The 16,672-nt window shown below is 38.2% G+C and overlaps 1 protein-coding gene across 5 annotated transcripts; it reads left to right on the top strand.

The window, feature by feature from the left end:
* Positions 1 to 1,706: 1,706 nt before the first annotated feature.
* Positions 1,707 to 14,739, top strand: LOC131434993 (F-box/LRR-repeat protein 7-like). 5 transcript variants are annotated; one of them, XM_058602436.1, is made up of 5 exons: positions 5,515 to 5,965; positions 12,250 to 12,270; positions 12,976 to 13,300; positions 13,373 to 14,363; positions 14,429 to 14,739. In XM_058602436.1, the coding sequence occupies exons 1-5, from the start codon at positions 5,918 to 5,920 to the stop codon at positions 14,562 to 14,564; spliced, it is 1,521 nt and encodes a 506-aa protein (XP_058458419.1). In that variant the 5' UTR covers positions 5,515 to 5,917; the 3' UTR covers positions 14,565 to 14,739. The 5 variants fall into 5 exon arrangements, with proteins under 5 accessions (XP_058458427.1, XP_058458389.1, XP_058458419.1 ...); XM_058602444.1 differs by lacking the exons at positions 5,515 to 5,965; positions 12,250 to 12,270 and adding an exon at positions 1,707 to 1,898; XM_058602406.1 differs by lacking the exons at positions 5,515 to 5,965; positions 12,250 to 12,270 and adding an exon at positions 2,216 to 2,499.
* Positions 14,740 to 16,672: the final 1,933 nt, after the last annotated feature.

Raw genomic sequence — 16,672 nt, 5'->3', positions numbered from 1 at the left:
ACTGTTATTGAATTTTATCGAAATTCGATTTTGAATTCCGGAGTTTGTGGAACAGTTTTGAAGCATTTTATCGAGTAATATGATGCAGTTTTACAACAGTTTGTCAAGCAATATTTCAAGTAGATTTTCAAGCTTTTTTTCGAATAATCGAGAATTTTGGAGTAAATTTTCGAAAAGGTTTTCGTGCTGCCTTATCAAATTTTTTTTTTTGAAAATTAAGGTCAGGAAATTGACAGGAATGCTAAACTAAAATACTTGTTATTTCAAACTGAAATATTTATTAAAACAAACGAATCAACTAAAACCGAACAAATGTTTTGTTAAGGGGTTTTAAACAACAATGTTTCCAATAATAAATCAATTTTTTTTGGTGACTATTTCAATAAAATAAATCGTTGTGTTAAACCTATATTTAATAAATGTCACAATATTTTCTTAATGCGTTCAAAGAATTCCTTTATACTGATAAAAATCGGTACGTTGGACTAATGTGTTTTACACTTAATTTCGCCGCATTTGATTCCACACTTAAATAGCAAATGTAAGTCTCTTCAAATCTGATTCAAATTAAATTATATTGATTTCTATTTATAATACACTCAAATTTCATCGAACAAAGAGCAGATTTATTTCAAATGTATGACACTTAATATTCAATTCGCTCGACACTCGACTGTAAGTGTCAGACAAATAAATATGAACTAATGAAAATGTTTAGATTTTAACAGATTTATACCCAGAATTCTCACGGTGAATGCTTTTTTCATATGATGTGGATAGGAATTTACAGGAAAAATGTAATCATTTAGATAATAACTTTCAAAAAAGATCGAAGATTCTTGCAAATTTTCTTTTATTATACTATGCTTGACACTTAGGGCATATTCAGGAGTGTTCTAGTTCTAGATGCATAATTTATGTCAGTTTTAAAATTTAAATCTAGAAATTATAACAAAATAAACTGGCAGCCCCAGCAGCGTTTTATCTGTGTTTCAAATATAGAAAAAATAGAACGGCAATGTATACCAGTTTTAAATTTGACAGTAGAACTGGTCGAATAAATAAAACTAAAACGGATTGCTGGGGATACGTTTATTTCAGTTTCTGTTCTATTATAGATCTTCCATATAGAACTTTTAACTGCTGAATTTGCTCTTAGTGTTACCGCAATTGTCAAGGATTTTTGACACTTCAAACTGACATTGATCTCTGTGATAAAGTTACACGCTTTATTCTCATGTTCAAAGCATTTTATATTACTTTATAGTCTCATTCAGGTCAGCTGTGATGTTGACACCTTTTATTCTGTTAATTTAGGAATCGCTCAAAACGTAACTGGAACGAGAACAATCGATTGATTGAAAAAAACAAGTACGTCAGCATTCTGTGTTTTCAGTCATACAATCGATTAGTACAATCATCTCTTGACTCTTCATTTTGCCACTTTGTTTTGCTCAGGTAGCCATCAACTCGTTCCGTCCGATTCCTAAAATACAAATTGCTGTCCACTGAAAAGTACTTCGAAAAGCAATTATGCCACTTCTCGTATTTCCAAACCAAAGTGTATTTCCTAAAACGTCATCAAACCGTCGCCAGACTACCGGCGCCATGGTCACCAGGGGTGGTGGTATGACTCAACGATCTGCGATATGTCTTTTGTTTGTCTTGCCGCAAGTCAAAAATTTCCCTTAGTAAGGCTCATTCGCGGTTTGTCTACGGAACTGATGTAGCGACAAACGGCAGTTCGATCACGTTGCCGTCGGTATTTTGGCGCGTTTCGTACGGTGTCTGAAAACTGTTTGAACTTGATCCCGATTAGGAAAGGACAGGACATTGCAACGCTCAGCATGACTGGATCGGATTCTGATATTCAACTGCACAGTGGTTTGGAACAGCAAGTAAGTTAGATATTTAAGCAAATAAATTATTTTTGAACGTTCAGGTGAAACATTGGAGGTTGGACCAGATCAGAGTCCTGATCTCGTAAAACAATCATAAATCATTGGAATCGCGATCGTTCGTCCGCAACCTGTACGTGTATGATTGAGAAAGTGACAAACAAGAAAACGCTTTGGTAAGTAAATCTACCGGAGCCGATGCCGATTAGAAGCGGTCTGCGCGCAAATCTGAATAAAATAATTTATTAATAAAATTGAGAAAATTATTTATTGGCTCTCGGATGCATTGGCTTGTCGATTGGAGCTGATGATTCGGATACAGTGTACGTGTGCACACATTAGCGTACAGGGAAGCGATCGTCGCCATTCGGTTGTGATCTTCCCTAGGAACAGGTGATCCTGTGTGTTCCGGCCTTGCTCCAAAAAGGTGGTACCGTAGAAGTGCGAGTTGTTCTCTAACATCATGTATTTACAACCATGCGGTGAATCAAATCGAAAAATCAGCAGCTCCTTCAAGAGACGGCAAAGTGTTGCCAACATACTGCTAGGAACCAATCTCAGTGAGAACGATTTCGATGAGTTCCGTATCGTATCGGATTGCGTAAGTAGATATCAAGAATCGGAAATTTGGAACATTCCAAATGATAGATGAATTATGTAATTGATCCTTTTCCAATTGGAACAAATTGGACTGTACGAAAATACTTTTGAAAATTGAACATTTGTGAAAATATGGTCAGGTTCCGCTTGAAGGCATCGGAAAAATCGGAACACGTTTAACCAAGCAGTGAAACATGGAATGACACCAAAACGATACACAGCTGATATATTAACTGCTACGGTTTACAGCAAGCTGGTGACGAAAGTGTTCGCTTAAATTTGACATGTAATTAATCTTGATGTGCCAAACGGGTTCAATAAGGGTTCGATTGAAAATACTACCGACGCGTTCGGTGCATCGGTCCAAGAAAATAAACGGCTGCTGCTGCTCGAGTGACGTGATCTTGGTGGTGATCGAATGTTCCAAGTGTCTCGTACTTGTAAACATGTCAATCGCAGTTGAAAAATGCTCAAGGCGAAACACGGTCCTCTTTCTGTATTAGCGATAGTTTCGGATTCCGTGAAGTGAAATGCTGAATCAAACCTGTTTTGATTCGTAAAAAAACATCAGTTGATTTGAATAGTTCATACGTTATTTCAAATTGACACTTCAGAGATCAACACGAAAACTTCCGATACCCGGTTACTTGGATGTAGCGATTAACAAGGGTTATGTTTATTTCTTTTAAATATGTATTCATTAGAGTATGAAGAAATTTTACACTGTTAAGTTCAGTAACAAGTGGTGTCTTTCCAGTCCTATAATTAAATATTAGGACATTATTTGATTTCGCAACTCTGTGATTTTTTGTAGGGAAAATTGTAAAAAAAATACATGTAGAACTACAATTTTCCCTACATAAATCACAGAATTGTTTGAATCCGCGATATCTTAGTTTGAAACAACTATTTTTGTTTGGTTTGATGGGTAATTAATCTTTTTTTTTTTCAAACAACCGGAAGTGTCAAATGGGAGCCCTAAGAAAAAAAAAAACGTCCAACGGAGATCCTCCGTTGGTCCGATGAATGTTCCATAAATCGTCCAACGGCAAGCCGATCACGCGCCATTTTCTTCGTTCAACAACCCCTGCATACAGAAGTTTATTGTTGAGCCATTTTCAATGTGAGGAATTTCTAACTACCTATTTAAAAAAAAGACTTTATACATGTAGAATATTTCTACTTCGCGTAGAATAACATCACATTGGCCCTTATTCTGCGAGTCGTGTGACGTGAGATGACTCGAGTACCGCTGAACTGTCGAAATGTGTTCATCCGATTGAGGTTAGCAGTGACGGTAAAAAACCTAATTCGAAATCAAACGATGAACCTATCCACTGTAAACAAACCATTGATAGCTGTCAAAATTAGTTCATTTTTGTGAGGTTATGTTATGTTCGTGTAAAACCTAATAGGGTGACTACAGTCGTATAAGTGCGAGGTCACCTCACTCGACCCGTAGAATAAGGGCCTCTATATGAAGAAAACTCACAATTTTCGCATTATTTTTGTAGGAAGAAAACGATAACAAATCGTTACAACAAACTGAACTAGTGTTCAAGTATGTCGATCAACAAACACCAAACTGGGGACTGGTAGAGGCTTTTGAAAAATCATTGATTTTTTTGTATTTTCTTTTAATGTAACATTTCAACAATGTTTTGTTCCGATTCTTAGGCCTATCGGAACACAACTATGAAAATAACGAGGCTTTATCTTTTCCTACCTCATACTACGAAGAGGCAAGAGCTCGACGCAAAGGCCCAAAAGTTTTGCTTTGATTTACTTGAAAATTTGAACAAACATTCTTGAAATGTTTTATTATAACAAAATTCAAAGAAAGATTTAGATTTATATCGTTTATTAATCCCCGGTTTTAACCTAGTCATGGTCGTTCCTAGGAAAACGCAAAGAAAAAGGAATGATTCTTTCAAACGTGTTTGACCCTGTCCGTCCATAGGAAAAGAAAATTGTTGCCTTCGATTTTATTGACAATAAACTTTGAACCTAGAAAAATCGTGTTAATTTACGTCTTTCACGACCGACATATTCGAGCGTCAACAATAACTCATTTGTACGTTTTATATCACACATTCAATGCATTCTGACATGTTTTTAAGTGCTGAAACATGTAAATTTACACAACTGCTTGAAAAACTGGGTACGTTTGACACATATTTGAATCATTCTTGTAATATTCATTTATTTTACGAATTACGTTCTTATGAATTGAGTCATATGTGGATTTGTGTCAGCTGTAGTTTTTTGCTATTTACTTCACTAATCATTTTCAAATTCTGCACACACTTTCTACATGTAAAAAACCTAACCTCAACGTTTTCCTTTTCGTTTTTTGTTACTTTGGGGAAGTTTGACAGCTACAAAATAACGAAAAATTCACATAATTAAAAAAGAAAACAAATAACGTAGGGGGGCCTATAAAAACATCTACCGAAACTAGGTTGCTTTGATTTGTTGACTTCTGATAATTCATGAAATACAGTGGACATCGCAAATCATGATTTCTAAACAGCGTCGTCAAAAATACTTCTTCGCCGACTTACTTCTTCACATTTTTCCACAAAAAAAGCATTACAAAATGTTCTGGTTCTATTTTGCTTGATCAGATTCGTGGATTACAATTGTACTCCAGAATTGAAACCTTTTCAAAATTACTACTTTACATTAATGTATTTACAAACAAACTGTACATTATCATTCAAAAATCTTCCACAAAGAAGCTTGTAAAATTATATTTGAGCTTGGTGAATTTTACTATGAAGTATAATTTATTGGAAAAACATGTCTCTAAATTGAGTAGAAATTGCAGTCAATGAAAAGACTAAAATGGTGCTTAGGATATGCTAGTAAGGTTATCAAGAATAATCGCATCAACTTTTTGGTAATCAAAAATCGGATTTTTTCCCTGGAAATTGCCTGAAAACGTTGAAATTATGTTTTTTTCTGAGAATATAAATTAAATTGCAAGGAAATCGGAACTAACTATTAGACATCAAGCAGTCATATTTCACAATCTTTTTTTTTTCGCTGGATACTGCAAGGAATTGGCACTTACGTCACTTTGGCGTCCTTACTTGTTGCTAAATCCATCGATACACGATCGGACTCGAATTGGAAACTTTCATTCTAAATAGACTAACGAAGCAGTAATCTAATACCACTCAGTGCGGAAACATCTGTTTGACACCAAGCATCACTGATTGCTAACGATCTGATTCACATTAACGACTCGGTCAGGTTCGGCTTAATTACCACTCTACTCTAGAGTGATGACTTTCGGCTAGCCGAACGAAAGAAAAACTCATTGAATCAATCCCATCCTCTCGACTCGACGAAGCGACAAGCCGAACGATTATAATTGGTGATCATTAAACAAAACTTCTTAGTTGAAAACAAGAATGGACACCATACTGTTAAACCAGAACCGCTTGAAAAAAGTTTCCCAGGTAGGTAGGTCCGTAATTTTCGTCCTCGTGTGTCACTAACCGATCACCAAACGTCTCCATCCGCAAGTGACAGTAAGCTGTGTTCCTTCAAAGTTCGCTAATGGATGAACTGCGACCGCTCATCATCATCATCATCATCATCATCATCATTGACATGATGCAAGATCAACCGGTAGAAAACATACGTCCACGATCGGTCCGGATAGAAAACATACGTCCACGAATGAGTGATTGTTAATGGCAGCATCCCAAAACGGGCGGAAAAGCTATTAAAATTTGAAGGAAAAACACAATTCGTGCGATCGTGGAATTGCATTTTTCACGGAATTCCTTCTTCAACATACACACAGGACATACCGATCGTGCTTGCGAACGGGAGGCGATCGCGGTGATTGGAACACCAGTAAGATAACATGACTCTATTTGTAGTCGACTGCGTGCGAATGCATGTTGAAAGCATTAAATTTATAAACCGGCATCGTTGCTCACAACTGCAAAAATCTAGATCGACACTCACGAAACACGATCGAACTCGTTATTGGAAAACATCGTCCGGCCCAGTCGTTGTGTGAATTGTCTCGTATGGTAGCTGTCTGGGAGCCACAGACAATCGGAGTTTTGTTTTATTATTTGAAGTTATTGTAGAATACTTGGAACCGTATGCTAAACCGAAAACATTCAATAAACATGGATACTGAGATGAGCCACTTTAAAAATGCACACTTAATGTATAGTCAACATACAAAGAAAACAATTAGTTCCCATTTTCGTATTGATCCAAGAAAAACAGGTCGATGTGAATTCCAATTCATTGTAATATGCGCTACAAAATATTAATGATATACACACTTAAATTTTTTAGCTGAGTCTCGGCAAAAAAATGCCGAGATTCGCACAGCCGAGTAATCAGCAACCATCTCGGCAAAAATAAAATTACTGAGCGTCTCGGCACCCTCAAATTTGACAAACATCAAATATTGCCGAAATCGTCAGCATAAGATTTACTGTTTGCTCAGTGAAACGTTCACTAAATATTCGGCAATCCAATAAAACGAAAAAATGAAAAAAAATAAATTACCGAATCATCAGTAATTAAAAATTAATTTTGTTTGAAATTTCTCAACATTATAAACACGCCATTCAGGATCAAAAATTCATTTTATTAACACTTAAAGGAGGCTTACAAATTTGTTGCCAGTAGTGCTTAAAGCCTTTACCTGAAAACATGTAGCATAAAAAAAGCGGCGTTTCCAGATGCGGCCACCTTGAGTCGAGCTGGAAATATGAAAATAAAAATATATATTGATTTTTGGCTTACAAAAATGTTCAATATTTAATGATGCATATACGGTATTGTTCAAAAAATAAACTAACTTTGATCTATTGAATTATTCCATGCATTGGGTTATTTTTTTGCATATCCCCCAAAGTTTTGTCTCAAGGACGCTATGAGCCCCGTGTTGGGTGTTTTTCCCTTATAATCGGGAGTGCTCTGATAAAGTCGCTTTTTATAAAGCGAAACATGTCACTATATTTATTCAATATTTTTACTTGCAAGTGGTTCCATGCTTCTTAGAAGATTATCCATTTTTTCACTCGAGAATTTCATTAGAAAATAATAGCACAATGCGAAGCGAAAATGTAACGCGACAATAAATGACAGCTGTCGTGCTGAATCTCGGCAACAGCTAGCGCATATTCCGAAATCTCGGCAAACGTCTCTGCTGATGTCGGCATATCTGTTGTTTACTGATACATTCAGCAAGCAATCTGCCAAATTTCGGCAAAGTGAAGCATTTTACCGAAATATCAGTGAATGCATTTAACGAAGTTCAGAAACATGCGTATTGATTACTGAGCAATCAGCAAATTTACGTGTTGCTGATCAGTTCCGGCATTTTATTATGCCGAGCTCAAGAAATGGTTTTAAGTGTGTAGGTTCTACTCAAACAAATGCTGAAGCAAAACTGTACTAACCCCGACGAAAACTGTATAAACAAATTCGATGTTGCTAATGTGGTTTTACTCAAACTGATTTTTCTACAGTAAAAGGAGATGTTTATTTGTTTCAATTATAAAGGTTTTAACCTTAAGGTCATTCGCCTCTTCGGACCAGAAAAGCTATCTGACCCTATGTGCGAGGTTGGGGATCGAACCCAGGTGGTCTGGTTGAAAGGCATCGACTAACCCATCACGCTATACCCGTCCCCAGAAAATGGAGATTTTTTTTGCTGGTGTCTTTTTGGCAACACTGTTTTTGACAGATCACGCGTGAATCGTGTATTGTGTCATTGTCAACCTTGTTCAGTTTGGTCTATAATTTAATCATGAATCCTCGTTTGGTCTATATTTCAATCATAAATGGGCGCTGGTAAAGCTCATTTCTGGTTGAATGGATACGTCAACAAGCAAAATTTACGCATCTGGAGTGAAGACCAACCGAAAGCATTGCAAGAGCTACCACTATTTGTGACTATAACAGACTGCAGATCGAATTATTATTATATTATTGTCGCTGCAGCACTAACCAATTCGCCGGAAAGTCCAGTGCAGCGAAGATTCCGAGCGAAGCTACGTCCATTGAAAATGCAACTTTGTATCACTGTGAAAATACATGCATTCGTTTCGTGTTTTGTGGAACCTTAGTGACAAACAGTTGTTGATGGGCGCAACATATGAAACGGGTATATTAATAAAATGAACAGTTTGAAATTGAAATAAATGTTTGGACTTTGGGAATTACTGTAGCATTTTTAATTTTTGACTATGCATAGGTATATAATGCCTAAACTTCTATTCAGTAGATATTTACCAAATAATTCTTTGCAATCCGTGTGAAAGGTGGGAGTAATTACAACCCTACAGCCATCCAGTTAAAATCTGCCCAAAAGCGCCTTATAGTGAATAACCAAGTTATTGCACATTTCACAACAAATGGAGTTGCACAGTATTAAAATGTGCTGAATCAAAGGTGTGATCATAACTGCAACTGCTCTGTACTGACAGAACACTGACGTCTATAAACGACTACACAATCTTATGGTTCTTTTATTTTCTTCGCTTGCAACTGTAGCACCTATAACTTACAAAAAAGTAACACTTCATAACGCCTGTAACGCATGTAACGATTTGTAACGCCTATTACTAACAAAAGAGTAAGGCTTGCAATGCTTCGTAACGCCTATAACTTATAAAAAAGTAACGCATGAAAACGAAGTGAACGCCTATAACTTACCAAAAAGTAACGCTTTATAACACTTGTAACGCCTATAACTTACAAAAAAAATAACGCATTTATCGCTTCGTAACGCCTATAACTTACTGTAAAGTAACGCATGTAACGCTTCGTAACGCCTATAACTTACAAAAAAACGCATGTCACACTTCGTAACGCCAGTAACTTACTGTAAAGTAACGCATGTAACACTTCGTAATGCCTGAAGCTTACAAAAAAGTAACGCATTGACCGTTTCGTAACGCCTATAACTTACCAAAAAGTAACACATGTAACGCAAAAAATTAACGCATGTAGAGCCTTTAACTTACATGAAAGTGACGTATGTAGCGCTTCGTAACGCCTATAACTTACAAAAAAAAATTAACACATGTAACGCTTTGTAACACCTAAAACTTACACAAAAGTAACGCATGTAACGCTTCGTAACACCTGTAATTTTAAAAAAAAAGTAACGCATGTAACGCTTCGTAACGCCTATAACTTACAAAAAATTAACGCATGTAACGCTTCGTATCGCCTATAACTATCAAAAATGTAACGCATGTAACGCTTCGTAACACCTGTAATTTATTAAAAAGTAACGCACGGAACACTTCGTAACGCATGTAACGCATCGTAACACCTATAACTTACAAAAAGTAACGCTTGTAACGCTTCGTAACGCCTATATCTTACAAAAAAAATTAACGCATGCAACACTTCGTAACGTTTAGAATTTACTAAAAAATAACGCTTCGTAACGCCTATAACTTACTAAAAAGTAACACATCGTAACACGTTTACCGCAAGAATCTAACCTTTAAAACGGTTTTAACATTCATAATTTCCACAAAATAACTCATATGATCTATAATCCTCAATTTAAGAAAATCATCGTACGCTACGCTTTCAAGCTTCTTAAACTTAACGTAACGCTTCCCATCTCACGATAATATCGAGTGAAACGCTTCGTCAAATGAAACATTTTTCCATATTGGGGACGGGTATGGGTAAGTCGATGCATTTCACGGAACCCGCCCGGGTTCGATTCCTAACCGCGAATTTTCACCGCACTTTGACGAAGTTTTTTCGTTTTGTATTTGTGTGAAAATATGAAGATGGAAGCAGAGCTGTCAACTGTTTTTTTAATTTTGAAAAATCTGTATTTGGTGGAAAAAACTATCTGTACGATATCTATCTCGAAAAATCCAAATTGGATTTAGTGAGGATACTGGTTTTGCGAGCAAAAGATAAGAGGCAATCTAAACCTCAACCTATGGAACCAAACACAAAACTGAAAATCGATAATTGAATTATCAGTATTTTGAGAGAATATATCTGTATTCCTGTATCGAGTACAAAAATAATAAATAAATCGGTTTGATTGGCAGCGCTCAACAGCGCTATCAGTTCAACATCAGTGTTACCATTTTATTGGAGGACCGTGTTTTGCATCGAAAAAAGATCGTTTACTATTTAGTCTACGCATTCGTTTATGGTAAAACGTCAGATATACTTGCTAAATTTGTGTGCAAGATTAAGCTGAAATCCAAGCAGGCCATCGTCTTTTTCATCACCCCATGTATGGCACCGGTAATTTACATGTTCAATGAAATGATCTTTGAATTTTGTTTTTATTTATTTTTATTTTTATTGAATGATGTTGCATCTGACACTGTGGAAGCCGGCAATTAGTAGACGAAATATGCAATTGCCTAGAATATAATTGACATATGTAGTGAAATTAAAAGTAAGGTTTTCTCAGACTTCTAGTTTAGGTATTTTAACACAGAGACTAAAACAGATTACCTCCTTAATTGCATTCCACTATCGAAATCGATTGGCGAGCTGCCAATAACATAAAACATCCATGCGGCTAGCGGAAAATTCAGCAATCAACATCTTTTTTCCGGTTAGTCCAATCGTATTTCACAGAAACGGGTAAACATACGAGCATACGCGATCGTCTGTGAATGTTGGATGTTGTTTTCTATAGCACATCGAATTTAACTCCACAAAGTTCACGTTCTTCCCCACGGATTTTGCGTTCGTATTTTGCCCTTGGTTCGAACCAAAACAGAAAAAAATTACGCTTCGGACCGAAACCAATCTGGACGTTACGACAGTAAGTGCGTCGCAGTGCATTCGATCGGTAGCGAACGGTGATCTGGAAAAACGGAAGAATTTTCCAGGTCGAAAGTTATCAGTAAATCCAAAAAATCATGTCAATGTGTAACAAAATTGCAAGTTTTTAAAAGTTTGTCTGAAAAAAAAACCAAACATATCGTGTGCAATCAAAGTAAGCTGAATGTTTCCATAGCAACAAGTTAACTGACTGATGGAAAATAGATTATTAAAATGATTCTGTAGGATATACGAACAAAAATTTCGGTCAGCTTACCTTTTCCAACAATCACAGGTTAAATCAATTTGATTTGTTTGAAAACCCTTAGTTTGCAGATCGAGGATCGATAATACAACGCATCTTTATCTCCATCGTTTTGGATTACGCGGTCGTGATGAAATCATCAACTATCACACGTACGTCACCACCGTGATCCTGCGCGTTCAGCAGAATGACACGCCCCTTTCTATATTGCATGGTTGTCATTGGTCTTCGTTGTTAATCTATTTGGCGGAATTGATCAGGAATGCTGATAATTGCTAAAGAGAAGGCGAAAAGTAATTTCAATTTTCTCACAATATTCGCTAAACTTTTCATCAAAAATACTAAATAACTGACAGCAGTCAAACAATGGAGTCCTGGGGGGCCATCGATCTGTACTCTCGAATGATTCGGGAGGAAACTTCCGGTCACAGCTCCCGCCGTAGCCGAACGGTAAGTATTTACGGCAAGCGCGAAAACAACGTGATACCTTTCGCATCGTCTGTGGTCTGTGTTTTTCATTTCAAATCGCCAGCGTAGCCCCCCCTTTGAAATAACCCCCAAAGTCAATGTTGTGAAAATGTGTACTTGTTGTATCTGTCCGAACGGTTGCTCGACTACAAAACAGGAAACAAAAAACATTAACAAAAACATGCTTTCTTACTTTTCCTCTATTTCCAGCTCAATATCAACTTCTATACGGTAAACGCTTTTCGTGTCACTCGTTTCCATGCCAACCACCTGATGTATGTTGTTTTCTGTCAATCGCTAACCGTCGGTGGCTAACTTTGCTAAATGCGCTTGCGCTCTCCCGTGACAGATGTGCGCTCCCGGTCAATTCGCACGCGCGGTAGGCTAAATTTAGACCTGTGCTCTCCCTTGCTGTTACGCACACCAGTTCCGACCAAAAATGCGTCCGGTTGTTGATTTCTACTACCACAGCCGGTAGTCAGCTCATATTCGTTCTTTAGTGTTTATTAATATTAACAGCCCTTTTCTTCTCTCGCTATGCCCCGAGAGCTACAGAAAATTCTGTCAAAAATTTTCACACTCACACAGGGACTTTTTCGTGAACTGAAGAAGCTACTACGCACTGTGACTACTTGAGTTTTTTTTCCCGGAGCAGTTCTCTCCGTGCCTTTGTTTTGATTGTTCCAGTTTCCAGTAGTGCTCGACAATGGATCTCTCCGGTGACGTGTGGAATCAAGTCGCGCTCGAGGCATCTCAGCTGTATTTCACTGAGGACGGCAAGAGCCCCTTCGCCAATACGGTCTGTGTGTTTGTCAGTTTTGTCCTACCCATTTATTGCTTTTTATGGACTAAATGTGTATCTAAAATTATATAATGATCTGGTATAGCTTGTGGCGAAGAGCGATGTTCTAATTGGTTCTTGTTACCGATTTTCAGTCGATCGAGAAACTACCGGATAAGGTCATTTTGCACATCTTTTCCTACCTGAGTCACCTTGAAATATGTCGCATGGCCATGATCTGCCGCCGGTGGCGTACGATCGCTTACGACTCCAAGCTGTGGAAGAATGTATCGCTTCGTCCGGAAGTTTCCGGCCTACACGTCAGCTCCCTGGAATCGTTGTTGCAGATGATTTCGGTACGTTTCGGTGCCTCGCTTCGCTACATCGAGCTTCCGATCGAGCTGATCACCCATACGGTACTGCATGAGCTATCCAGCAAATGTCCCAACTTGACGCACATGTTGCTGGATTTCTCCACCGGTGAGTTCAACCAATCAACAACCTCGTAGTAACGTTAGCTGACCTCAGACAATGTTGTTTTCTTACTTGCAGCTATGCAACTGCATGACTTCAGCGAAATGCAAGCCTTTCCGGCCAAACTTCGCTACATGTGCATCTGCCTGTCGGAGGTCATCTTCATGGAGGGTTTCATGCGTAAAATATACAACTTTATCAACGGTCTAGAAGTGCTTCATCTCATTGGTACGTACGAGAAGTGCGAGGAAGAAGAGGAGGAAATCTACGAGGTCATCAACGTGCATAAGCTGAAATCGGCCACACCGAATCTGCGAGTTATCAATCTGTACGGGATCAACTTCATCGACGATTCGCACATCGACGCCTTCAGTTCCAACTGTATTCAGCTGGAATGTCTGGCCGTCAATTACTGCAACAAAGTCACCGGATCAACGTTGAAGGCTCTACTCGCACGGTCCAAACAGTTGAAGTGTCTACTGATGAACGGTACGGATCTGAAATCGGAATTTGTCATGCAAGCCGAATGGGATAAGTGTTCGGTTCAGGAGCTGGACATTTCGGGAACCGATTTAAGCACCGAATGTCTCATCGATATTCTCACCCGTATTCCGACACTACGCTTCCTAAGTGCCGGACAGATCAACGGGTTCAACGATTCGGTTCTGAAAGCCTGGGCCGAAAGTGGAGGCCCGAAAAATCTCATTGCGCTGGATCTTGACTCGTCGGACAATATTTCCGACGAGGCCCTGGGACGTTTTATAACTCGTTACGGCGGTCAGTTACAGGCCTGCGTATTGTCCGGTATGACACATATCACCGATCAGCTGTGGATGACCATTCTACCGACCTTGGTGAACGTTATGATCGTTGTGATGGGAACAACCGAGCGGCTAGGCGGTAACATCCATGTCGATCAGCTGATGGACACGATCGGATCGTCGTGCCCGAAACTGGAGCGCCTGGAACTACGCTGGGATCCGGAGAACCTTCGCTTTTCCGACAAGAGTCAAAAGGCAATCGATCTGTTGCGTGTGAAGTGTCCCAAGCTACGGTGCATGGTACTGAGGTGAGATTGGGCTGCGATTTATTGATGATGTACCTGTTAACTAACATGGTTTTTAACTTCTCCAGCGATGGTCGCTACTACGAAACCGTCAAGGCGAACTTCGAGCGTGCAGATCGATTAACGGTGGTTCGAACCACCACCAGTTGCCGTGTCTCGGGCTATCACGTGCTGAGCAACTACAATGACTTGATCTTCAATTAAACTAAAACGGTACTACTTAATTCACTACGAATCAAATTTGAAATAGTGTTTTAGATTGGAGGATACCAACTAAAAGGCAGGTTAAACAGAATTCAATAGAAGGAGGAATATGATGGTGTATTGTTGGCGAGAATACAGTAAAAGATGGAGTGTTGATTAAAACTTTGTTACTTCAGTTATTGGTTTTCCTTTCTCTAGTTTGTTCTATCTACTATACAGTTCACTTCATATCAATCTGCAAAGACTAGCCATTACCGTTAAAGAATCCTACGAGTTGCGATTATTACTAAATTAGAAAGTTTTTTTTTAAGTATTCGCGTCATTACTCGTTTACATTCGATTAGGCGGGACTATCGAGTGCAAATACGACAAACAGATTTGTTTTTTTTTAATTGTTCTATTGCTGATTCGCTAATTTCATTTTAAGAAAAATATGGCATCAATTTGAATTGGGGATCTGGACTTGGATACTTGGAACATACATGCTGGACTTGGATCTGAATTCTGTAGTCTGAACCTAGCTTCTCGTCCAGCATGCTTGTATTTTAGTATTTTAGTATTTTAGATCTAGACTCGAGACCTGAACCTAGATTCTGGATTGTGTTCTTAGCCTGAACCCAAAATTTAGGACCTGCATTCTCAAATTGAATTGAAAATCTGGACATGGATTCCGGACCTGTATTCTGAACTTGGAGATTTTTTTATTAAAATTCTTGACCTGAATTCTGAACATACTATCTTTGATTTGGACCAGGGTTTTAGACCTAAATTCTGAAATGTGTTCTAGACCACCTGAATTTAAATTATAAGTTTGGATTCTGAACCTGAATTCTAGACTCTGAACACAGTTTCTCGTTCTGATTTCTGGCATTGGACCTAAATTCTGGGTTGCGTTTTGAACCTGTATCTGAATTCGAAGCTTGCATTCTGGACCTGGATTCTGAACCTGAATTTGGGACTTGAGTTTAGAACCTGAATGTAAACTTTGCAATTCAATTTTTGAATAAAATTCTTCACTTGTATTCTGAACATAAATTCTGGATTTGGACCAGGTTTTAGACCTAAACTCGCGACCTTGATTCTGAAATGTGTTCTAAACCACCTGAATCTAAATTCTGAGTCTGGATTCTGAACCTGAATTCTGGACTTTGGTTCTAGGCCTGAATACTGGATTCTGAACCCAGATTCTCGTCCTGAATTCTGGCACTGGATCTAAATTCTGAGTTGGGCTTTGAACCTGTATCTAATGTCTGAGCTTGTATTCTATACCTGGATTCTGAGCCTGAATTTTAATGTTTAAGAATTCAGGTTCAGAATCTAAACTCAGAATTTAGATTCAGGATGATTCGAACCCTGGATCTGAGTTCTCAACCGTGAATCTGGATTTGAATCTGTGTTCTAGACCAGAATTCCTAACCTGAAAACTGGGCTTCGGTCCTGGGGCTAAAATCAGAACCTCCCGCTTGTGAGTAATTCTGCAACCGTTAGAAGGCTGGCTGCATTCCGGCAGCTGTCAAAATTGTACAGGCGAAATTGCGTCATTATCTTGCCGTATGTGTCTTGTTTATTTCTCCCTTCTTTTTTTTTTTTTTTTTTTATTCGACTTCATTTGATATTCGTCAATCCCGCATGTGCATACAAAAAATAAAAAAAATGTTCGTCTTTTGAAGAGAATCTATCAAACACTCAATTTTCGAGCTCTACGTCGGAATCGAAGTGCTAGGGTAACAGAGGTATTTTGGCCACTTCATATATTTTGGCCCACCTAACAAACTTTATCGATTTCATCGGATTTTATCGATGTTAAGTAACTCATTTTACATCAATTTGAAGCTAATCACATTAAATTACCTATTGCGGAAGGGGTTTTTAAAGATATTACAATATTTGGTGGATATTTTTATAAAGTGGGCCAAAATAAAATCAATCCTGAAGTGGGCCAAAATACCTCTGTTACCCTACTCAGCCAATGCGCTGCCCATCGATGAAAAGAATTGGTAGTCTGAAGGGCCCAAGCCTGGTGAATACGACAGGTGAGGTAGCAGCAATGGCAAAAGTGTAAATATATGTATTTTGTTTTTGTAGTTTGTTCTTCACGTTAAACGTGT

The sequence above is a fragment of the Malaya genurostris genome, chromosome 1 (assembly GCF_030247185.1).
Source record: "Malaya genurostris strain Urasoe2022 chromosome 1, Malgen_1.1, whole genome shotgun sequence".
Taxonomy (NCBI): domain Eukaryota; kingdom Metazoa; phylum Arthropoda; class Insecta; order Diptera; family Culicidae; genus Malaya; species Malaya genurostris.
The sequence above is the reverse complement of the archived record's forward strand: the minus strand, read 5'-3'. Positions and strand labels throughout refer to the sequence as shown.